This window comes from Balaenoptera physalus (genome assembly GCF_965194825.1).
Source record: "Balaenoptera physalus genome assembly, chromosome: 7".
NCBI lineage: Eukaryota > Metazoa > Chordata > Mammalia > Artiodactyla > Balaenopteridae > Balaenoptera > Balaenoptera physalus.
Genome location: NC_138886.1, coordinates 10,330,027 through 10,354,698, shown reverse-complemented (window position 1 = coordinate 10,354,698; position 24,672 = coordinate 10,330,027). Strand labels below are relative to the sequence as shown.

Sequence of the window (24,672 nt, the reverse complement as noted above, 5' to 3'; positions counted from 1 at the left end):
GCTTGACCCGATTTTCCCCGCTGCTTCGGCACGCCCCACGCTCTCTCCCGCGGAACACAGGCTGCAGGTCCCCAGAGGTCCCTGGGTCCAGGGAGCTGAAACTACTGAGACCCGTAGTTGTTTACCGTGGGGGGGTGCTGGGATTTGTAGTTTTCTATAGTGGCCAGCTACTCTTCTTTTCCTCCCCTTCCCTTCCTCTAGACTTTCACCTCTGAGGACCCAGCGCGGCTTTTCCGATGCAAAATGGCAAAGTAGGTGACACTAGCCATTCCCTGGTTTCTCACTCCGACTCTTGTAAGCATTCTCTCACCAGAATATCTTCACTTAAAAATTGGGTAAGCCTGGGGACTTCCCTGGCGGCCCAGTGGTTAAGACTATGCGCTTCCACTGCAGGGGGCACGGGTTCCTCCCTGGTCAGGGAACTAAGATCCCGCATGCTGCACGGTGGGGCCAAAAAAAAAAAGTTGGGTAGGCCTGGCCGTATAGTAACCTGTTTGCACCTTTCCAAGGCCTTAATAGAAACCTTGCCAAAACCCTTGGCAGAGATGTCAGGCTACCAACTTTCCAGCCTGGAAAGAAAGGAAACAAATATTAAAGCTCTTCTTAGGCCAGGCACTATACAAATGCTGTTTTTCTGTCTAATCCTCATAACGATTGATAGCAAAGGAAGGCTCAGAGAGGTTGAGTAACTTGCCCAGATCTCACAGGCTATAGGCAGGGGAGACAAGACTGGAATAGGTCTGGGTGGCTTAAGTCTACTTCAGTGCGTGTCCCATGAGGGCAGAGAGTTTTTTTGTTGTACCAAGAACAGGATCTGGTACTTAGCACACTTTCAACATTCCTTCACTCAACAGCTATTAATTGAACACTTAACTATATGCCAGGTACAGTTGTAGGTGATTAGGGTATTCTGCAAACAAAATAGAAGAAGATCCCTATCCTCAACCTGTAGCTATATTGCAGTAAAGGAGACAGAACATAAACCATTAAACAATAATATAGTAAATAACTGTAGAGTATATTAGAAAGTGGTGGGCTTCCCTGGTGGCACAGTGGTTAAGAATCCACCTGCCAAGGCAGGGGACACGGGTTCGAGCCCTGGTCCGGGAAGATTCCACATGCTGTGGAGCAACTAAGTCCGTGCACCATAACTACTGAGCCTGTGCTCTAGAGCCTGCGAGCCACAACTACTGAGCCCACGTGCCACAACTACTGAAGCCCGCACGCCTAGAGCCTGTGCTCCACAAAAAGAGAAGCCACTGCAATGAGAAGCCCATGCACCGCAACGAAGAGTAGCCCCCACTCGCCACAGCTAGAGGAAGCCTGCGCACAGCAGAGAAGACCCAATGCAGCCAAAAATAAATAAATAAAATAAATAAATTAAAAAATAAAAGTGGTAAGTGCTAGGGGGAAAAAAAACAGAGCAAGGGAGATGTAGTGATGCATGTTTAGGAATCAACAAGGAGGTGGGGGAGTTAGCCATGCAGTTACTTGAGACAAATTCTAGAGAGGAGCTGATGCAGAGGCCCTAAGATAAAAAGCATGTCTAGAATCTTTGGGAAATGGCAAGAAGATTAGTGTGGTTGGATCAAGGTGAGGGGAGTAGGAGAGGAGATGAGAGAAAAGAACACTGATTTTTACTTTCGATGTAATGGGGAATTATTGCCGAGTCTTGAGCAGAGAAGTAACATGATCTAACTCATTTTAAAAGGGTCGCTCTGGCTGCTGTGTAAGACTGTAGGAGGCAATGATTGCGGCTGAAAGACCGGTTAGGAGACGGTTATATAGTCCAATAGTAGCAGGTGCTCAGTAAATATTTGTTGTTCAAGTGACCCTGGACTGGATCCTCTGGCCCTAAAGTGTATTTTGACAACATGTGGCGAAACTTTATTGAGGTCTCTGGGTGATGTTCTTTGTATTATAACTGTTCTGTAAGTATGAAATTGTTTCAAAGTAAAATTAATTTTTAACAGTCTGTTGCAGAATGGTGCCCACAAGCATAGATTTCTTCATTTATTCAACGAATACCTATGATGTGAATGAGACAGATATGATCCCTGCCCTATGGTACTTACAATCTGATAACAAACATGTAAATGAGGAAAGAATTAATTACAAAGTATGATTAATGGCAAAAAAAGAGAAAAAAAGGGAAAGAAGGAGTGCTGTGAGTAAGAAAAATGGAGTAGAAGAGGCCTACTTTAGGTTGGCAACATAGTGGAGGTAAAGTGTGCAGACTCTAGCACCAAATGGCTAGAGTTCAAGCCCAGGCTCTACTACTCCCTGTGTGACTTTGGCAAAGTTACGTACCCTTTCTGTGCTCCAGTTTTCTCAGTTCCAATGTGGCGATAATAACAGTGCTTGCCTCATATGGAGATGATAAGAATACTTACCTTCTAGGCTTGTACTGAGGTTAAATAGAGTTAATATATGGAAAGGGTTTAAAACAATGTCATGTATAGTGAGTGCAGTGTGTTAGCTCTGAATATTGGGTGAGCAGAAAAGGCCTTTTTGAAGAGGTAACATTTAAGACTTTAGGGGGAAAAAAAAGTATAGGAATAATATGCTCAGAGTTTTTTGGAGGAAAAAAAACCCCAAATGAGGGAAAGATGCTATTGTTGTTTGATTTTTTTTTTTTACAGTCCTCTGAAAAACTGACAATTCACTTTTCATCTTTGAACCTCAGTAACTGGGAATTAATCCTATTCAAATATCGTCTCAGAATTGGGAAGGGAGACAAATAGGGAGATGGATATGAACATTCTTTACAAACAATAAAGTGCTTGAAAGGAAGGTGTCACCAGCATCATTGCTTCCCTTGCTGATAAGTCAGTGAACAGGTAGGTAATGAAGACAATCCCCTTCCAGTGAAAATAGGGGGCAGTCCTCACATTACCAAACTGTCTGGCAGTAAGAAGGTCCCTCCTGCAGACCCACCTCATTCAGTGAACCTCACTCTTGACATTCCCAGTTGGGTGAGTTCTTAGAAGAGATGATAGACACATTGGGTGGTGTGTTACAGAGACAGTGTATAGAGCTTGCTGACTGGAATATGTTCTTAGTCTTCCTCGCACGAAACAGGAGATCTGGGTTCCTGTTCTCCCATTTATGTGGGTTAGTCATTTTAACTTCTCTGGGCCTCAACTTCCAGTTTAAAAATAGATCTCCAAAGTTCTTTCCAGCACTTCCTGAAAAGTGATTTCCAGTCTAAAAGCATAGATCCCACAAGGAAAATTAGTTGCTATTTTGCCCACAAACCTCTTCCAATTTTTCTTGTTTATGTGCAACTCCAGCATGGCACCTTGAAATGGATTTAGCCTAAAGACACAGGGGGTGAGAGAGCATTCTGCATCTGTGAGCAGAAATCTCCGTCTAGATGCACATGGACGTATGGCAGAGCCAACCTGGCCTTAGTTTTCTTTCCTGAAAGAGAGCAGGAAACTCCTCTTTGGCAAACAGTCAGTGGAGATTTTTCCATTAACGTGGGAACTCACAAAGACTCCAGGTCTTTGGAATAGGATATGTGAGCAATAAAAAGAGCTACAGACTGCAAATTCCATCTTGTCAATAAATTTTTGTTACGGTTTCAAGTAGTGAAAAGATTTACCAAGTTCACCTTTCAGCTGTACTATCAAATCCTCTCAACTGCTCCCTCTTTGAGGTGGGTAATTACTATTCCCATTCTAGAGATGAAGAACCTAGAGCTCAGAGAGGGTGAACTTGCCAAATGTCAAGGTTAGATGGTTAGTGCAGGAGCCTGGATGTGAACCCAAGTATGTCTGTCTGCTTCCCACTCTGCTACCATAGCTCTGTGCAGCAGGCGCTCGTGTGGTTTCCTTCCTTAGCTGTTTCCTCCAATTCCTAGGATACAACAACTCAGCCCTCCTGATTGTGCGGTTCTCTGAAACATAGACATAGGTGAGCCAGCTCTCCATTTTCAGGAAAGCCACAGGGAACCTATGGTTATGAAGGAGACCACAGTAATGCAGATGAATACATCTCACTCAGGACTGGTGTCTAGAGTTCATTTACACCTAGGAATAGCATTACATTTTACATACAACCAGCTCTGCGCCAGTCACTGGGCACTAAGCAGTTTATATACATTAGCTCATGTATTCCCCACCATAACCTTGTGACATAAGTCTTATTAGCTCCATTTTACAGACCGGTGACACTGGGGCCCAGAGAAAAGTATCTTCCGCAAAAATAGACTTTCCTTGATGAACTTTTTATTCCTTGCACTTTTTACCAGCGTACCTAGTTATTTGTTTTTCTGTTTAATCTCTCTCTAGTTTGTAAACTCCAGGAGGCCAGGGGCCAGGTTTGGCTGGTTCAGCATAGTGCCTGCTATAGTTACAAACGCTAATTATGGAATAAGTCAGCTCTTTAGGGCGCCAAAGCTTGAACTGGCCTAAAGACTGCACAGGGGGACTTCCCTGGTAGTCCAGTGGTAAAGAATCCGCCATACAATGCAGGGGACGCAGGTTTGATCCCTGGTCAGGGAACTAAGATCCCACATGCAGCTAAGCCTGTGCGCCACGGCTACTGAGCCCGCGTGCCACAAACTATAGAGCCCATGCACCCTGGAGCCTGCACACCACAACTAGAGAGAAAAAACCCGCAGGCCACAACTAGAGAGAAGCACACGGGCCACAACTAAGATCCTCTGTGCCACAACTAAGACCCGACACAGCCAAAAATAAATTAATTAAAAAAAAAATAAGACTGCGCAGGGAAATTTCACACCTAGGAAAGCACCCTCAACTCTCCCTTTCAGAAACCATTCTAACAACCGCTGGAACTGAAAATATCCTAGCTCCTTTAAAGTAGCCCAAGGGATTTGGGTCACCTAACTGGATGCCCAACCTCTGGCATTTCGCTTGTAAGTCGTCTCCAAGTAGCTCTGGCTTACTTACTCAGCCGGGGAGGTAAGGCCCCAGGACGACCCGGCCAGTTCAGCTCTGGAGAAATACACAGCTGGGTCGAACCCGGGACGCTTGGACCCCCTCCCGGCTCCCTTCCAAGGGCGCGCCCTGGTGACCCGGCTCTGGGAGTGGAGAGCGGTTGGCCGCTGCGCTCTTCCGGGGTCTGGAGGAGGGGCGAAGGTCCAAGAACCGCCCCAATTGGGGCGGAGCCACGGCCCAGGACTGGCCTAAGCCGCCGCAGGTAATGCGGTCCGGAGGTGGGGGGGCTCCGGGACCCCGGTTTGAAGCGTTGCCGGGGTGGGGGTGGCTGGGGGGCCGCATCCTTTAAGGGAGTGGAGCTGGGCCGAGTGGAAAGCGCTCGGGAGACCTCCTCTGGCTCCGGCCCACCCACACTGACGGAAAGGAACCATCCTGTTCTCTCCTGACCCTGTCTCCTATCCCCTAGCGCTGCCAAGCGGGGATGGGACTGGGGGATGGACCTGGCAGGGGCGGCTGCTGGAAGTCTCGGTCCAGGTGAAGTTTACTTCACTGAGCTTTAGGCTTTGGGGACAGCAGTTAGTGGCTTAGGCTGAAGATTGGATTTATCCATTCACCTCCCAGAAATCTCATCCATTTTCTTTCTTCATTCACTCATCCCTCATTTCTACTCTATGCCGGGCCGCTTGGTTGGTTCTCTGAATGAATCCGAGAGGCCCAGCTCGCTTGGAATTTATTCTAGTGGCATTTAGTCTAGAATCTAGAGCGTTTTAAATAGATGATTACATTCAGGGTGATCCCTGCAATGACGACAGCTTAATAGATACCTTCAGGTAGAGAATAAAGTAACTTGAGGATGTAAGTGGAAAGCAACAAATCAGGGAAGGTTTCACTAAGGAGGGGACATTTGAACTGGGCTTTGGAGGTTGACTAGGAGTTTTCTAGTTGACCAGAAGGGAAGAGACATTTCAGGTAAGGGAAGCAGCACAGGATGCAAGTTATGAAAGGGCCTGGCATTTTAGGGGTACAAATATAGTAAGAACAGTTCAATATAGCAAGAAATTGTAGAGGTGAGTTCCTGAAAAGAAGATTGAGACCAGAAGGCTTTGAATGTCATGCTGAGGCCAGGATTTATCCTAGAGTTCAGTATTTCTTGGCCTTTTTAAATGTTGTCTTTTGATAAACATAACTACCTTATGACCTCTGAAAATTATTTTGATATATACCCCTTCCCCATGAAAACCATGGACACAGAAAACTTTAGGCAAAAAACAAAAAAACTCTGTAATTGGATTACGAAAGTTGTGTCATAGTTGCCTCCCAAATATAAGTTTATATCAAAAGGTTGGTAATGCTTATTCAAATTAATCAGGCCCTAGAAATTGGTACATCAACAGGAAAATTTTTAAAGAGGCAAGTAACCTGATTTGCTGTGTTTTTTAGGTAGAAGATAATTGTAAATGTCTAAAAAGTACCTTTCTTTCTTAGGCATAGGACACCATGAAGCAGCTGCCAGTCTTGGAGCCTGGAGACAAGCCCAGGAAAGCAACATGGTCCGTAAGGAAGGATTCAAACAGAGAAACACATGAGTTTTTTTTTCATTTATAAGTAGTTTACTAACATATTTGATCATCTATGAAAAAGGGTAGAGTTGAAACTGTCTGCAGTTTCTGGTAATTAGACTCAAACTGTCTGAGAAGATCTTCAGAGGAAAGGTAGTGGGGCAATAATTATCACAGAGCAGATGTTGATCTTATTAAAATCCATTTGCCAGGAAGAGTAAGGCACTGACCATCTGGCATCCTCAGCTCCAACACTGTGTCTTCCCCCAAGCTCTGACTCATTTTTAAGATTTTCAGGGAATTGGATTTGGATTAAACTGGCTTCACTATTTCTTGAGCGCTTGTTCAACCAACCCTTCGTTCAGCAACTAACACTGGCCTGACAGGGCCAGCCGCTGTGTAGGTGATGCAGGTACAAAGGTGAATAGTCTCAGTGTAGTGGGGGAACAGTGACCGGTGCTGAAGCAGGGCTCACAGAGGGCTGTAGAGAGGAGGCAATGCTTCTGCAGGAACTTGGAGGAGAGCCCCTGATCTGGCTTCCCTGTGTCCACTCTTGCTCTCTACGCATCATAAATCTGATCATGGCATTCCCTGGTTTAAAAACCTTTTGTGCCTCTCCATTGGTCTTAGGATAAAAACCAGAGTCCTTAAAATGGCCCACTGGGCCCTGCGTGATCTGTCCCTGCCTGTCTTTCCAACCTCAAGTCCCCTTAGTCAGCCTTTGTTATCTTTCTCTTCCTTTAACGTGGCTTGCACTGTCCCACTCAGGAACTGTATGTGCTGGTCCCTCTACCTGGATCATCCTTTCCCCCCATCTTTTGTCCCTCTCTTTGCCCAGCTAACTTCTACTCATACTTCAGATCTCAGTTCAAATGGGGCTCCTTCAGGAAGTCTTCTTTGACCACTCCTGTCCCCACCTACCTCCCCTTACAGGGTAGGGTCCCCCTGTGATATGTTCTCATACTATATATCCTGTACATATCCTGTACTCCTTTATAACACAACTGAAATGAAATGGATATTTGGAAATTAATCTGTCTAATGTTTTTCTTCCCAACTAGTCTGTCAGTGCTGTAAAGGCAGGGACTTCTTTTGTCTTATTCACCATGTAGCTGGATGGCTGTGAGCTCTTGAATAAGTCATTTAACCTTTCTAAGCCTCAGGTCCTGCGTTGTAAACCTCAGATGATGATAGTAGTACTGTCCCCAGAGGGGTTTTGTGCAAGTTAAGTGAATCCAGGGTTGTAGCGAAGTTAGCAGCATGCATGGTATGTGGTTAGTGGTCATGCAGGTGGTAATGTAGAATGTGTGAATCTGGACATCAGAAGAGAGATCTGGAAAAGAAATAGAGATTTGAAAGTCACTGATGAACATGTACAGTAGATGGGTGGTAATTGAAGCCATCAGTACATATAAAACTGATCAGGCAAGCAAACCTAGACCGAGAAGAAGAGAACCCATGAGGATTGGGAGAAAGCTGGAGGAAAAGGAGTCAGAGAAGGAAACAGAAAGTGCAGCCAGACAGGTGGATAGAGAACCAAAAGGAATGGGTGTGGGGAAGCCAGGGCAGGAGAAAGGTATGAGAAGGAGGGAAGAGCCAAGAGTACCACATGTCAGAGAGGTCAGATAAGACTGGGCCTGAAAAACAGCTACAGAGTTTCCTTTTCCAACCAGAAAGCTTGAAGAAGTGTGCTTTCTCAGTCAGCATTCAGAATAACTTTCCAGAGCAGAATGAATGGATCCTGTATTTGATTTTTTTTTAAATTAATTAATTTATTTATTTATTTTTGGCTATGTTGGGTCTTCATTTCTGTGCGAGGGCTTTCTCTAGTTGCGGCAATTGGGGGCCACTCTTCATCGCGGTGCGCGGGCCTCTCACTGTCGTGGCCTCTCTTGTTGCGGAGCACAGGCTCCAGACGCGCAGGCTCAGTAGTTGTGGTTCACGGGCCCAGTTGCTCCGTGGCATGTGGGATCCTCCCAGACCAGGGCTCGAACCCGTGTCCCCTGCATTGGCAGGCAGATTCTCAACTGCTGCGCCATCAGGGAAGCCCCTGTATTTGATTTTTCAAAGTCCTGGTTTTGGCTTCCATCAGGTCGAGCTTTATGAGTAATCTGGAAAAGCTCTTAAGAATCAGTGAATGGGGCTTCCCTGGTGGCGCAGTGGTTAAGAATCCGCCTGCCAATGCAGGGGACATGGGTTTGAGCCCTCGTCCAGGAAGATCCCACATGCCGCGGAGCAACTAGGCCCATGCGCCACAACTATTGAGCCTGCGCTCCAGAGCCCGCGAGCCACTACTCCTGAAGCCTGGACTCCTAGAGCCCGTGCTCTGCAACAGGAGAAGCCACTGCAATGAGAAGCCCGCGCACCGCAACGAAGAGTAGCCCCCGCTCACTGCAACCAGAGAAAGCCCACGCACAGCAACGAAGACCCAGTGCAGCCAAAAATAAACAAATTAAATTAAAGAAAAAAAAAAGAATCAGTGAATGATGGAGAATATTACATGGCAGAGGGAAGCATCACTGACTAGTGACAAGAGCTTTGGGGCTGTTCTCATGTGATTACACATAAAGCTCTAGCCATCATTAACTGAGTCCTTCCTGCCATGTTACAAGATTGCATCTCATTCTTCACAGCTGAGAACTATTGCTGTCTTCATTTTACAAATGAGGAAAACTAAGGTTCAGAAAGGTAAAGTGACTTCCAAAACGGCACACATCAAGAAAGCACTTGAACTGGGACTTGAACTAGGTCTGTCTGAATTTGCAAATCGTGTTCATAACTACCATCCTGTGCCAGGACACACCATTGGACATTTCTGGGTATCAGTTTCCCCCTCTACCAAATGGGGACAATTACTAGCCCAGGGCATCCCCACTAAGTTAATGTGAGATGAAAGTAGTGACAAAATTGAAAAGTCAAAGGTTATGTGCAAAGGGAAGGTACTGTTCATTAATTAGGAAAATGCTGCTTTGCTGGACATGATTTAAAATGACTGTGTATGTATAAGACCCTTCATTCTGGTGAGACTGTTCCATGAGGAATGCAAAGAACATACCGCTGCATTTATTCTCTGCTCAGGCCTCCTGAATATACCCTCCCTTTGGCAGGTACACCTTGACCCCGGTTGGAGACAGCCCCTGTGCTCGGGTTGGCCATAGCTGCTCATATTTGCCTCCTGTTGGTGATGCCGAGAGAGGGAAGGTCTTCATTGTTGGGGGAGCAGATCCAAACAGGAGCTTCTCAGATGTGCACACCATAGATCTGGGTAAGACCAACAGCTGTGGGGAATTCCCTGGCGGTCCAGTGGCTGGGACTCTGCATCTCCACTGCAGTTTGATCCCTGGTCGAGGAACTGGGATCCTGCATGCCACTCGGCGTGGCCAGAAAAAAGAAAGACCAGCAGCTGCGGAGCACACGCCCTATATGGCCAGAGAGCAGGGCTTTGTGCTGCCGGCCATGACCATTCCTAAGACTATCAGTTCAGACCAGACAGCAGGGTTTTCCTCTGAGAAAATGAACATCACTGAGAGGTCCCTAAGGTCTCAACAGACTCCAGGAATATATCCACCCAACCAAGACCTCCTTGATTTGGGGGAAAGAGTCCATATGGAGCCCTGGATAACCAGCCATTCATTCATCAACTATTTCTCTGGGAGGCATTGATGCCTCCACCTCTTCTATCCACGTAGCCAATTAATCACCAAATCCTAAATATCTCTTTTTTTTAAATTTTTTAATTTTTTTTTAAAATTTATTTTATTTATTATTTATTTTTGGCTGTGTTGGGTCTTCGCTGCTGCGTGCGGGCTTTTCTCTGGTTGCGGCGAGTGGGGGCTACTCTTCGTTGCGGTGCGCGGGCTTCTCACTGCGGTGGCTTCTCTTGTTGCGGAGCACGGGCTCTAGGCGCATGGGCTTCAGTAGTTGTGGTGCATGGGCTTCAGTAGTTGTGGCTCGCGGGCTCTAGAGCGCAGGCTCAGAAGTTGTGGCACACGGGCTTAGCTGCTCCGTGGCATGTGGGATCTTCCCGGACCAGGGCTCGAACCCGTGTCCCCTGCGTTGGCAGGTGGATTTGCACCCCCGGGGAAGCCCGATATCTCTTATTTTCATCCATGTCTGTCCACTTGCGCTGCTACTACTGTAGTCCAAGCATCATTATCTTTCAGCTAGACTGTTACAACAGCCTCCTCACTGGTCTGCCTGCTTCCAAGTTTACCTCCTGTACACTGCATTTTCCTTACTTAGCTGAGTATTTTCTAAAATATAAATCTGATCATGTCACTCCCCAATTTCAGGCTATCCCCAACTTCATTTCTTAGCTCCCCCAAACCCACACTTGCTCCGCTGAATATCCTTCAGTTCCTTGAACTCTTTTGGTCTCCAACCCTTTGCATATACAGTAAATCCCCTACATAAGAATGAGTTCTGTTCCAAGAGCTCATTCGTAAGTCCAATTTGTTCTTTTTTTTCCTTAATTTTTTATTTTTGGCTGAGTTGGGTTTTTTCATTGCTGCGCGTGGGCTGCACGTGGGCTTTCTCTAGTGGCGGCGAGCGGGGGCTGCTCTTCATTGCGGTGCACGGGCTTCTCACTGCGGTGGCTTCTCTTGTTGTGGAGCGCGGGCTCTAGGTGCACGGGCTTCAGCAGTTGTGGCTCGTGGACCTAGAGCGCAGGCTCAGTAGTTGTGGCGCACGGGTTCAGTTGCTCAACGGCATGTGGTATCCTCCTGGACCAGGGCTCGAACCCATGTCCCCTGAATTGGCAGGCGGATTCCTAACCACTCCGCCACCAAGGAAGCCAATCCAATTTGTTCTTAAGTCCGACAAAGTTAGCCTAGGTACCCAACTTTTATAGATAACGCCAGACATGTGAACAAACTTAAGTGATTTGGACATGCAAGTTTGCAACTCAAAGGTTCGTATGTAGGGGACTTACTGTATTGTTCCCTCTGCTTGGAAGGCTCTTCCTTTTCCTTATCATCTGGCTACTATTCATCTGTCGGATCCCAGTTAAATGACACTTTCATCAGGAACGTTGCCCTGATACATCTGCCACTAGTTTAGGACTAGTTTAGGCACTGCCACTGTAAAGGAGAGACTCTTCTGTTTTCCTTCTCTATTCCCATGACTTCTCTCAACACTAGTCTTCCGTACTTCCCTTCTGACTGACAGATGTGTGGGGATTTCCCCCCACACCAAATAATTCTGCAACACCAGCTGGACGTCCTACAACTCAGTTCAGTTCTACCTGGAATTAGCATCCGATTCCACAGGTGAAGGGCTCAGTCCACGAGACTCTCCCTGCTCCCCTTCAGATGCCAATCACAAGTCCACCTGTGCTTCTGACCGACCAACTATAAATGGGAGGTTCCCATGTCACCTGCCTCAGGTTCCATTAATTTGCTAGAGAGGCTCACAGAGTTCAGAAAATAGCCAGATAGAAGAGATGCATAGGGCAAAGTATGTGGGAAGAGGCACTTCGTGCCCTGTCCAGGTGCCCCACCTTTGCAATACCTCCATGAGTTCACCAACCTGGAAGCTCTTGCAACCCCTCCTTTTTTATGGAGGGATAATTGATTAAGTTATGACCATTGGTGATTGTCAACCCTCCGGCCCTCTCCTCTCCCCGGAGTTGGGGGTAGGGGGCACTGTCTGGGGCTGAAAAGTTCTAACCCTGTAATGTCATGGTTAGTTCCCCTGGCAACCAGCTCCCATCCTTAGGGGCTTTCCAAAAGTCACCTCATTAACATAAACTCAGGTGTGGTTGACAGGGGGTTTGTTATCAATAATAAAAGACACCTTTATCAGTCTTATCACTTAGGTCATCACAAGGATTTTCAGAGCTCTGTGCCTGGAAGAGATGAAGACCAAATATGTATTTCTTAGCGTAAATCACAATGACACAACCACTCTCTGTGTTTCCATAGTATCCTGTACTTTCCCATCTTTATCCCCCTTCACAGCCCTTTTCACATGTGATTGTTTGTTGTCTGTCTTCCCCACCAGAGTATAAGCTCCTTGGAAACAGGGAACATGGTTATAATGGCATGGTTATATTGCTTCTCATTGTATCCCCAGCCATTACCACAGTGCCTGGCGCAGAGTAGGTGCTTTATAAGTATTTGGATGAATGAATGAGCGACTACTATGTACCACACAATGGCAGAAGAAAATTGGTGTTTTGTTACATGTTTTTTTGGTTTTTTTTAAAGCTTTTTTTTTTTTTAATTATTAGCACCTTTAATTATTTATTTATTTATTTATTTATTTGTTGGGCTGTGTTGGGTCTTCGTTTCTGTGCAAGGGCTTCCTCTAGTTGCGGCAAGTGGGGGCCACTCTTCATCGCGGTGCGCAGGCCTCTCACTATCGCGGCCTCTCTTGTTGCGGAGCACAGGCTCCAGACGCGCAGGCTCAGTAATTGTGGCACACGGACTTAGTTGTTCCGCGGCATGTGGGATCTTCCCAGACCAGGGCTCGAACCCGTGTCCCCTGCATTGGCAGGCAGATTCTCAACCACTGCGCCACCAGGGAAGCCCTGTTACATGTTTTGTTAGGTCCGTGTGTAACGTTGCTGTCTACTGTTGTTTTTTTTAAAAAATAAATTTATTTATTTTATTTTATTTATTTTTGGGTGCGTTGGGTCTTCGTTGCTGCGCGTGGGCTTTGTCTAGTTGTGGTGAGCGGGGGCTACTCTTCGTTGCAGCGCGTGGGCTTCTCATTGAGGTGGCTTCTCTTGTTGTGGAGCACGGGCTCTAGGCGCGCAGGCTTCAGTAGTTGTGGTGCACGGGCTTAGTTGCTCTGCGGCATGTGGGATCTTCCTGGACCAGGGCTCGAACCCGTGTCCCCTGCATTGGCAGGCGGATTCTTAACCACTGCGCCACCAGAGATGCCCCTGTGTATTGTTTTGATCTCAGTTGTTTACTAACCAAATGTGCAGGAGAGTCTGCATGTAAAACTTGAAGTGGTTTGGCCTCTCTTGATAATCTTGGAAGATCTGACATCAGTACGCCTGTATGTCTACATGGTGACAGTTTTTTGTAACTGAGCTGCCACCTATCAGTGGGGCTCTCATTCTCCAATTTCCTCCAATCCTCTGTAGGCATTTGAATTTCTACACCCTGTACTAGGAAATCAAAGGTAAATTAAATCTCTTTCAGCTCTCAAGAAGCTTGCTGTCTAGTACAGTTACAATTCTGTCGTGACCTATTACTAGCTTTGTGACTCTGGCTAAACCACCTAAACCATCTGGGCTTCAGTGCCCCATAAAATAGGGATAATAACTTGCTTCACTTGGCACTTGTAATGATCTAACAAGATAATGCCTGTAAAGGTCATATGTAAGTGGTTTACTAATTAAAATAACTAATAAGTTAGGTATTAATAGTCTGTGAAATTGTTTTAGCCAGAAGTCATTTACTTGCAGGTAATAGAAACTCTCTTAAACCAGCAAAAAAAAAAGAAAGAAAGAGAATCCAAAGGCAGGAGATTTGGCCTAGCCTCAGGAGAGAGTGGAAGCAAGAATTAGAAAGCTGTCAAAAACCATCTACTTCCTCCCTCACTCTCTGTGGAGAGAGCTGCTTCTTTATGTAGATGTTTCATTCTTCTCTTCCCCATACTTTGGCTTTCTCTCCTTCTCCACACGTGGTAGAAGATGGCCACCCAAACCCAGAAATCTATTTGAATTCCAGATTCTTGGGAGAGAGGATCTGATTGGCCCATTTTGGGTCCAGTGACTACCTTTAACCCTATCAGCTAAGCCTAGAAAGTCAAGGTGTAGTACAACCAAGTCTCCTGGGATCTATCCCTGGGGTTGGGAGAGTGGGGACAGTTCCCGTAGAAGAGGGTTTATGGACGAGTCAGACGTCCCCCCCCCCAAAGTGTCTGATATAAAAATTTTTGGAGGTTGACCACATTCCCTTTAAGTGATCTGATGGTTGTTCACTTATGTTTTTGACCCTTTTCTCCTCAGTACCCTCCCCCAAGTTTGTTAACCAGTATAAGCCATTGGCAGCCCCAATCTAGGAACTGGGTGAAATGTTTTCTAGGAACACACCAGTGGGATTTAGCCACCTCGGAGGGCCTCTTGCCCCGGTACGAGCATGCCAGCTTTGTTCCCTCCTGCACACCTCACAGCATCTGGGTGTTTGGAGGTGCCGACCAGTCAGGAAATCGAAATTGCCTACAAGTTCTGAATCCTGGTAAGTAGCCAAAGGTTATTTATTTACCAAAATGAATAAATAAATCCAATTCCAATTCCTGTACCAAAGCCCATGTGGATTGTACTGACTAATCCATTTAACTTTGCTGACCTCATAGAAAATAGAAATTTTAACTTCTGGCAGAATCTGAAAATAATAGAATTACATTTTGTTTTCCTCGTAACGTGTACAAATTATCCATTTCTTAAAAGTCAAAGCTGGAAGAGACTTTAGAGAAAAGCTATGCCAAGTGGGCAACCCAGGTCTCACAAGGGGAAGTGACTTTCCTAAAGTCACCAGGGAGCCAGGGACTGGGGCAGGCTAGAACCCAAGTCACCTACAGCGGAGGTCTCAAATGGGGGCGATGGTGCCCCCCAGGGGACAGTTGGCCATGTCACACCTCGGGGCAGGGAATCAACTGGGTAGAGGCCAGAGACGCTGCCATACATCCTGTAATGCACAGGAAGGCCCCTCACAATAAAGAATTATATAGTCTAAAATGTCAGTAGTGCCAAAGTTAAGAAACCCTGATCTAGATCCTCCTAGTATGTTTCTTTTAGTCAAAAAGTGCAAAGCTCCTGACTAGTCTCACTGGCAGTTTTACCACAGAGGAAGCAGTTTGGGGACATCACTACTGCGAGGATGTTGCTGAACCACCCATGGGAGGTGGACCTGACTTTTTGTCAGTTAAAAACATTTTTTGTTGTTGTTTTTCTCTTTATAAATATAATTTATATTCATTGTAAAATATTTGAAAAGTGTAAATAAGTGGACAAAAGCCATCCACAATCCTGTGACCTAAGGCTATTAATAACAGTTCTGTGTACTTCCTTTCTGTCTTTTCTCTGCATTTTTATAAACCTGAGATCATCCTATTTCACCACTACGCTCTTGTATCTTTTTCTTTTTAATTTCATAATTAGCACAGAAATAATTCCCTATTAATAAGGCTTTGTTGAAATCATTTTTAATGGCTGCATCACACTTTTTTAAGATTTATTTATTTATTTATTTAATTTATTTTTGGCTGCATTGGGTCTTAGTTGCGGCACATGGGATCTTTCCTTGTGGTGCATGGGCTTCTCTCTAGTTGTGGCTTGTGGGCTTTCTCTCTCTAGTTGTGGCACTCAGGCTCCAGGGCGCATGGGCTCTGTAGTTTGCGGCACGCGGACTCTCTAGTTGAGGTGCAAGGGCTTAGTTGCCCCGTGGCATGTGGGATCTTAGTTCCCTGACCAGGGATCGAACCCGTGTCCCCTGCTTTGTAAGGTGGATTCTTTACCACTGGACCACCAGGGAAGTCCCTCAATTTTTATGACAATACCATAATTCCCCTGGTTTTTTTTTTTAACATATAGATTGTCTTCAGATTTTTATCATTATAAATAACAAAGCAGTGAGCATCTTTGTTCAGAAATCATTGACTGTATTTCAGATTATTGCCTTAGGGGCTTCCCTGGTGGCGCAGTGGTTAAGAATCCACCTGCCAGTGCAAGGTACACGGGTTCGAGCCCTGGTCCGGGAAGATCCCACATGCTGTGGAGCAGCTAAGCCCGTGCGCCACAACTACTGAGCCTGTGCTCTAGATCCCGCGAGCCACAACTACTGGGCCCGCTCACCACAACTACTGAAGCCCGCACACCTACAGCCCATGCTCTGCAACAAGAGAAGCCACCTCAGCGAGAAGCCTAGGCACCGCAACGAAGAGTAGACCCCGCTCGCTGCAAGTAGAGAAAGCCCACAGGCAGCAACGAAGACCCAAAACAGCCAAAAATAAATAAATAAAAAGAAAAAAAAGTTCTTCCATGTTTAAAAAAAAAAAAAATTATTGTCTTAGAACTCATGCCCAGAAATAAAAGAACTAGATAAAACACTGGACTTTAAGGCTTTTAGTACATGCTATCAAATTGCTCTCCAGAAGGATTTTTTTTTTAACTTTTTTTCTTTTTGGCTGCACTGCGTGGCTCGCGGAATCTCAGTTCCCCAACCAGGGATTGAACACAAGCCACGGCAGTGAAAGCCCAGAATCCTAACCACTAGACCACCAGGGAATTCCCTATCCAGAAAGATTTTTTTCAACTTATCCTCTCTCCAACTGTGTTTAATAGTTCTTGTTTCACTCCTGACCAGTATCGAATTTATCATTTTTAAGCACTGCTAATTTGATAGGCAAAAAAAACCCTTGTATCTAATTGTTTAAATATGCATTTTGTTAATTACTAGTAATCTGGACATTTTTCACAGAACAGTCAACTCTTGCCCAGTTCCCTCTATCGATAACAGATTTATTTTTACAACAGCTGGTCTTTGTCGTTTTGGGATAGTAACAGTTCCTACCTTGTTAAGTTTGGCAAGAATTTAAATTAACTCAAATCTGGCACATACTTAATGCTCAATAATTGTTGTTGTGGTTGATGTAGCTATGGTTCGACAGATGGAAATCAGTTTTAGATTGGATGGAGATCAGTTCCTTTGATTTTCAGTGATGGCATCTATTTAAATAAAATACAGTGAGAATTTGGAAAGCTTTTGTCAAAGGAATTGATTTTCCACCAGATCCTTTTTCTCTCCTAGAAAGTATAGTTTGACACCATGCCCAGGAAATATGAAAGATGTAAGTGAATCATTAGTTGCGTTTGTTACTAAGGCGAGTCACTCATCTGGCTTAGGACTCCTTTCGTATTATTTGTGCTAACGTTTGGCTTGGCAGCCACACCATCCCAGGATCTTCTGACCCTGGAGGTTGTGCCCCTTCTAACTCCCCCTAAAATCCAAAAGCTATCCAAGATCTGTAGCTATAGAGACAATTACGTTATGCTTTGTTTTGGGTTTTTTTTTTTTTTTTTTGGCCATGCAGCTTGCGGGTCTTAGTACCCCAATCAAGGATCGAACCCGTGCCCCCTGCGGTGGAAGCGTGGAATCTTAACCACTGGACCACCAGGGAAGTCCCCATTATGTTTTGGATATAGGCTGAGACTTGTTTGGTCTCCAGGCTCATGTTTTGAGTCCCACACATATTACACATGCTTCGTGCGCCACTTTGTATACTGAATGAAGACCTTTACAAAAGGCACAGAATTTCCCAGTCAAGAAATAATTCCTGGGAATTCCCTGGCACTTTCACTGCCGTGGGGTCAGGTTCAATCCCTGGTTGAGGAACTAACATCCCACAAGCCATGTGGCACGGGAGGGAGGGAGGAAGGGAGGGAGGAAGAATTCCTAGTGTGTTGTAGTGGAATAAGTACGGGAGTTTTGACAGATCTGTGTTCAGAGCCCTGCTCTACTACTCACCAACACTGTGACCTGGGAGAAAGGATTTAGACTTTCTGAGCTTCAGTTCCCTCATCTGCAAAGTGGAGATACTTTCCACCCGCCTCCCAGGGTTGACTGAGGATAGTGGGGATGGCAGAGTGCTCAGGGCAATGATTCTGCACAAGGGAGGTGCTCAGTTACTGCTTGTGTTTCTATAAAATTCATGCTTCATTCTGAAAAGAAATAAGCTTCTGTACACCTACCCACGTGGTGAAATTTTATTTTCAAGTCAGAAGAGTGGAAAATACATAGATCTTGGTGGTGTTGAAACAGAATTTGAATCCCAACTCAGCCATTTACTAGCCATGTAACCTTAAATGAGTGACTTAATCTGTCTCTGCTTCAATTCCTTATCTGTAAAATGGGGAAACTAGTATTTATTTAGCACTTACTGTGTAGTAGGGACAATTACTGCTACTACTGAAGCTGTAATAATATTGTCTACTTTCTTTTAGTGGCCACATATCCTGAGAAACTTGGCACATTTAGTTTCTTGCATCTAGTGGGAATGAATTTTAGCAGCTGTTGGGCTCCTCTGAATGGGCACAGGGCAGGGTAGTCAGTCATCAAAGGGGAGTAGGGTTCAGAGAGGATGTTTGAAGGCCTCCAAAAACAAACTGGCCTCATTCTTAATTGTACTTGTGGCTTTTCAATCTTGGGAATTTGGGTCTATCTGGACAAACTCTAAGTATTGCCCCCTACCCCTCCTTGAATTTGGTGGCATGAGATCCCCGCCTAGACCTACACTGTCCGCCTTAAGGATTGGGGTTTGCAAAATGACCTTGCCCAGCCCCAGAGCTGATGTCAGAGGCCCCTCAGCCTGGGTGTTTTAGATACCTACCTTCTCTGTGGACCAGAAACGAGGACTTGGACCACGCCAAAGGTGACCAGCCCACCCCCATCCCCAAGAACATTCCACACGTCATCGGCAACCATCGGAAACCAGCTGTATGTCTTTGGGGGCGGAGAGAGAGGCGCCCAGCCCGTGCAGGATGTGAAGCTGCATGTGTTTGATGCAAGTATGGACTCGGGGGAACCCTGGGGCTGCCACTTACCTGGTCAGGGTTATTACCCCGGCCTGCAGCTTACCCGATGAAGGAAGCAGAGGTTAGAAAATGACAACCTGGCTGTGTGTCTCACTTCTAGACTTCTTCAGTATATCTCTTAGCTGATATCTTCTACCCATAGCAAAATTTGCATTTAAAAAGGAATAATTGATCAATTTTATAAATCTAAACAGTATAGTTTATAAAGCAAAAAAGTAAAATGTTACCCCTTACACCTTTCCTTCCCACTCCCCAGACAGAGGTAAACACTGTTAGCCATTCCTAATGTCTACCTCCAGATTTTCCTGTGCAATTATAAATCATATGCACATGTGTTTATGAACATCTATGAATTTTCTATGGATTTTGAAATTATATAAAAACTTTAAAAAACACACATAGAATTATTAAATTATAAATGTTGGTCTGCCTCTTACTTTTGCAGGTCTAAGGGCAGATCTTAGTACTAGTCGAAAGTATAAACTTTGAAGCCATAGGACAGGGACTCAGGACCAGATCTGACATCTAGTTTCTGTATTACTTTAGACTAATTTCTTAATCTCTCTAGGCCTTAGTTTGCTGATGTGTAAAATAGAGATAGTAATAGTGCCTACCACAAAGAGTTGGAAAGATTAAATGAGATAATGTGATACAGTGCATAGCACAGTGCCTAACACATAGGAAGCACCTAATGAATAATCATTGTATTATCATTATTATTCCTTCATTTAATCACACATCATGGATCTTTCCTAAGTCAGAAATTTCCTTGCAAAGCATATCTTTGTGTGGGAATCCCTATTCATTCAGTCATTTTCCTATTGACTGACCTTTTTGCTGACAGTGTTACAGTGAATATATACATTAATTTCTGCACATGTTACAACAATTTAATATGGACTAGATGCTAAGGAGTGGAATTACGTAGAGTCAAAATGGTATGAACATTTAAAATTGTGAGACCTCTTGCCAAATTTTTGTCTAAGTAGTATTTATTTACATTTCTTCCTCTTACTAGTGGGCATTTATGAATAATACTTTACAAATAGCATGTGACAAAAATAATTTTCATGAGTGTTTTTGCAGCCTTTTTTGAGAAAAGGCAATAAGCAAAATTTCAAACTTACAAAGTTTAAATTAAGAATTAAGACACGTCACAGTATGACTTTATCCAGAAAGAATGGACTGTGTGATTCTTTTAAAGCGGTTTTAAAATTTTAAATAATATTGGTTTTGAATATATAAAACTGTAAGAGAAAAAAATATATACGTATATATATATATGTATATATATAAAATATACTATCACCCCAAAATTGTTAACATTTCAGTACAACTACGGTGTTTTTTTTTTAAATAGCAGAGATAATTCTAGGTGTACTATTTGTATCCTGTATTTTTCACTTAAGCATTTCCCCTGTAATCACAAAGTTTTTTTCAATGTTTTTAATGAATACATAGTATTCTATCATGACTGTAGCAATAACTCACCCATTCACCTGTTGATGGACTTAGGCTATTTCCAGTTCTTCTCCATTACAAACAACGCTGTGGTAAACATATTTAGGCATAAACTTTTTCTGATTATTTCAAATTGTATTCTTTGGAACTCTGGGGGCTCCTTGAACAACCTTCAGGCATGTCACAAATGGTAATTCAGAGATAACTTGTTTGGCAGGCTTTTGTCTCAGATAATTTTTGTAGCACTCCTTTAAGACTTATCTGGTATGTTGAAATGATTGATTTTCCTGAATTCTATATATGTACAATTTTGAAGATATGAAGGGTTTTCAACAGGTAAAATACATCTGCACTATTTGGATCATACCCATATTAATAACTCTCATGTATTGAGTACTTTCTCTGTGCCTGTGCTTTCCATACATTATCTCATTTAATCCACACTTCAACCCTGAGAGGTAGGTATTATCAGGTAGTTTCTCCTCATTTTACAACTACAGAAACTGAAGCTTATAGAATTAACTGGTGCAAGGCCACATAGTTATTCAGTGAAATAACCTGGTTTTAACTCCAAATCCCATCCTCTAACTATTATCCTATACAACCACTTCAGGAAGCCCTGCTAACTTTAAAAGTAGTCTATTTTTTTCCCCACCCTTCCAGCAAATCAATTAAGAATATTGTCTTAAAAAAGAGAAAACTCTGAAGGCCTGTCCCAGAAGAAGTAGACTCATTCTTTTTAACTCTGGGGCCGTTCTAGGTTGAAGAAACTTAAGGGAGGTCTTTTTTTGATTCAAAGCAAGAAGTGGTTCCTTAATGCCCAGTAGAAGGGGCAGGCATATTAGGCAGTGAATTCTCCAGCCCTGGATGTGTACCAGCAGAGGCTGTAAAGGCTGTGGACGGAGGGAGGCCTGGGTTGGGTTGGCAAGTTGCAGTGAATGACCCCCCAGGTCCCTCTCTGCTTGGAGCATCTCTGCTTGCTGGGAGGTGAGGCTTAGTTATATTTCTCGTGTTCTTTCTTCATAGCTTTGTCATCTAATGTCACTGAATTTATTTTTCTAGATACCCTGACCTGGTCACAACCAGAGACACTTGGAAAACCTCCATCCCCCCGGCATGGTCATGTGATGGTGGCAGCAGGGACAAAGCTCTTCATCCATGGAGGCTTGGCCGCGGACAATTTCTATGATGATCTCCATTGCATTGATATCAGTAAGTAGGGTGGAGAGCATGGGGGCTTGTCTGCTTAGGATTAAATAAAATATGCTTTGACTAGAGCCTTGCTCTTGACCAGCCAGCAGAATCTTCACTAGATTCTGTGAAATGTGGCCTGAATAATAATAAGAAATAACAATAAAAGCACGTATTTCTGTTTGCCATGTACCTACCCATTATTTCTTATCCTTCCAACAACCCTGCTCTTTCATTAAAATTCATTATGCTTTGTGTTTCCCGACTGGATTTCTTTCAAGCAATACCCGTTAACCCCATGGATAACTTCTAGAGTGTGTCTGGAGGTGGACAACCAGAACTGTCACGCTAAATTGTTAAAAACACTGAGAAAAGGAAAGTTAGGGATAACATGAGAATTGTCTTTAAGTGTCTGAAGGGCTGATGTGCCCTAGAGAGCCTGGACTCTTTCTGGATCATTCTTGCAGACTATGAGCTCCTTTAGGGCAGGGACTTCGTCTCTTTTTCCGCCAGTATATTTCCAGCATTGAGCACAGTGTCTGGCAGGTCGCGAGTGATGAGTGCATATCTGTTAAGAGTGGACAGATAGGGACTTCTTTGGCGGTCCAGTGGTTAAGACTCTGCACTTCCACTGCAGGGGGCATGGGTTCGATCCCTGGTTGGGGAACTAAGATCCTGTATGCCGCACAGTGCGGCCAAAAAAATTTAAAATATTAAAAAAAAAGTGGACAGATGAACAAATGAATATGTTCTGCGTTGCTCCAGACGACAGGAATTGGAACTATGGGCAGAATGCATGAGAACTGCTGTGCAGTGTATCGGGCTACCTTGCCAAACAATAGGTTCTCTGGTTTGGTGACATCTGAGGCCAGCTGACACTGGCTTGGATTCCTGCATTGCCTAGGATATTTGGCTGGACTGGGTGATTCTACCTTCCAACTCTGAGTTGCTGGACCCCTGCCTTGAACTGACAGATGGAAAATATCTTCACAGAAGCATTCCTTGCAAGCAGTCAAACAGAGTTTTAATGCTTATTTAGTTTTTTCTTTAAAACATTTTTTTTTAATTAAAAAAAATTTTTTTTGGCTGCATTGAGTTTTAGTTGCAGCACATGGGATCTTCATTGCAGCATGTGGGATCTTTCTTTGCAGCGCACGGGCTTCTCTCTAGTTGTGGCGTGTGGGTTTTCTCTTCTCTAGTTGTGATGCACAGCTCCAGAGAGCGTGGGCTCTGTAGTTTGCGGCACGGGGGCTCTCTAGTTGAGGCGCGCGAGCTCAGTAGTTGCGGCGCATGGGCTTAGTTGCATCACGGCACATGGGATCTTAGTTCCCTGACTAGGGATCAAACCTGCATCCCCTGCATTGGAAGGTGGATTCTTTACCACTGGACCACAAGGGAAGTCCCTTAATGCTTATTTTAAAAAAGAAAGTCCTTTTCTCTTGTGCAAGGAACTACTTCCTAACTATTTTTCCTCCTTTCCAACCCAGGTAGTTCTCTAAAACCTAAAATCCAGTGATATCCTGCCTCATTTAAATTCTTGTCTGAAAAGTTGCAACTACCTGCAGAAATAGGTTGGAAATAGGTGCTGAGGCAGCACGTTACAGCATAGAGAACACAGGTTTTGGAGTCAGACCTGAGTACAATTCTAGCTCTGCCACCTGCTAGCTGTGGGATCTCCGAGAAGCCTCTTTCTCTCTCTAATCCTATTTCTTCATCTTTAAGAAGAAAGAAGGTAGGCAGAAGTAATAGCAATTGCATACCGCTATTAAGAGAATGAAGTAAGCAAGATACTTAGTGTCTAGCCAGTACTCACAAAGTTGCTTTCTAAGGAACTGTATTTCAAACATGCACGTGTGTGCACATACAGGCATGCTTGCACACACAAAACACACACACACACACACACTTGGAACCTCACCTACTTCTGGGCTCCTAAATACTTAATGGTGATGGTCACCAAAGACCGGATCACATTCCTCAGTGTGCTCCAAAGACCACCCACATCAGAATCACCTGGGATGCTTGTTAAAATTATAGATCATTGAGCCCCTCCCTCCCTCCCTGGACTAGCCAAACAGAATTTCAGCTCCCCCAAGTGATTTTTGTGCACACCAAACCTTGCTATAGGATCTCTCAGAGCTCTCAGTGAATGAAGTTCAGTGATTGGTTTGCAAACTGCAGGAGTCTGACAGGTTAAGTTTGAAACCACAGTCTAGGCCATGTTGTACCTAAGCACTTTCTATCTCTTGGCAGGTGACATGAAGTGGCAGAAGCTAAGTCCCACTGGGGCAGCTCCCACAGGCTGTGCTGCCCACTCAGCTGTGGCTGTAGGAAAGCACCTGTATATCTTTGGAGGGATGACTCCCACTGGAGCCCTGGGCACAATGTACCAGTATCACATAGGTGAGCAGGTGTTGTTCGCTGTGGGTCTTTAAGCAAATGTGACCATTCTTTGAAAAGTATCACAATGCTTTGGTCTTTCATTTTGGTCCCTCCACATCTAAATCCGAAAGAATGACAACCAGACTTTTAGGGAATGACATCATCAAAGCAGTAACAGTGCCATTAGGGGTTTTTCCCTTTTATTTCCTGTTTCTGTTAGGGCTCAGGTGACACAGCACATCACAGAGCATTTCTGGAAGTTTAACACAGACCCTTTTTTTTTTTTTTTTTCCAAAATGGAAAAGCAGCATTGGACCTTGCTTAAATTTGATACTTTTCTACCCCCTGGACGATTGGACCATTCCATGTGTATCATTCCATGGCCAGTGACATGTACTTCTGAGAAAGAAGATTCAAATTCTTCCACTCTAAACTGTGCTGCCGAGAAAGGGGATTCCACTGAGAAAGGAGTAACCGAAGGTGGTGACTCTCGTGAAGAAAGTCAGACTGACACACTACTCTGTTTTGTGTTTGGTGGGATGAACACGGAAGGGGAAATCTATAATGATTGTATTGTGACTGTAGTTGATTAATAAAACTACATTTTTACTACTTTTAAATGTCA

At 44.4% G+C, this 24,672-nt stretch overlaps 1 protein-coding gene across 2 annotated transcripts; it reads left to right on the top strand.

The window, feature by feature from the left end:
- Positions 1 to 5,069: 5,069 nt before the first annotated feature.
- Positions 5,070 to 24,659, top strand: RABEPK (Rab9 effector protein with kelch motifs). Of its 2 annotated transcripts, XM_082467820.1 has the most exons (8): positions 5,070 to 5,169; positions 6,393 to 6,457; positions 9,574 to 9,731; positions 14,506 to 14,658; positions 18,825 to 18,986; positions 21,537 to 21,686; positions 23,919 to 24,076; positions 24,356 to 24,659. In XM_082467820.1, the coding sequence occupies exons 2-8, from the start codon at positions 6,405 to 6,407 to the stop codon at positions 24,638 to 24,640; spliced, it is 1,119 nt and encodes a 372-aa protein (XP_082323946.1). In that variant the 5' UTR covers positions 5,070 to 5,169; positions 6,393 to 6,404; the 3' UTR covers positions 24,641 to 24,659. The 2 variants fall into 2 exon arrangements, with proteins under 2 accessions (XP_082323946.1, XP_082323947.1); XM_082467821.1 differs by lacking the exon at positions 14,506 to 14,658.
- The last annotated feature ends 13 nt before the right edge of the window (positions 24,660 to 24,672 follow it).

Bases quoted from the DNA above. Each gene is read 5' to 3' on its own strand.
- RABEPK (XM_082467820.1), top strand. From the start codon at position 6,405: ATGAAGCAGCTGCCAGTCTTGGAGCCTGGAGACAAGCCCAGGAAAGCA. The intron at 6,458-9,573 runs GTCCGTAAGGAA...TCCCTTTGGCAG, and splicing joins AAGCCCAGGAAAGCAACATG to GTACACCTTGACCCCGGTTG. The intron at 21,687-23,918 runs GTAAGTAGGGTG...ATCTCTTGGCAG, and splicing joins TCTCCATTGCATTGATATCA to GTGACATGAAGTGGCAGAAG.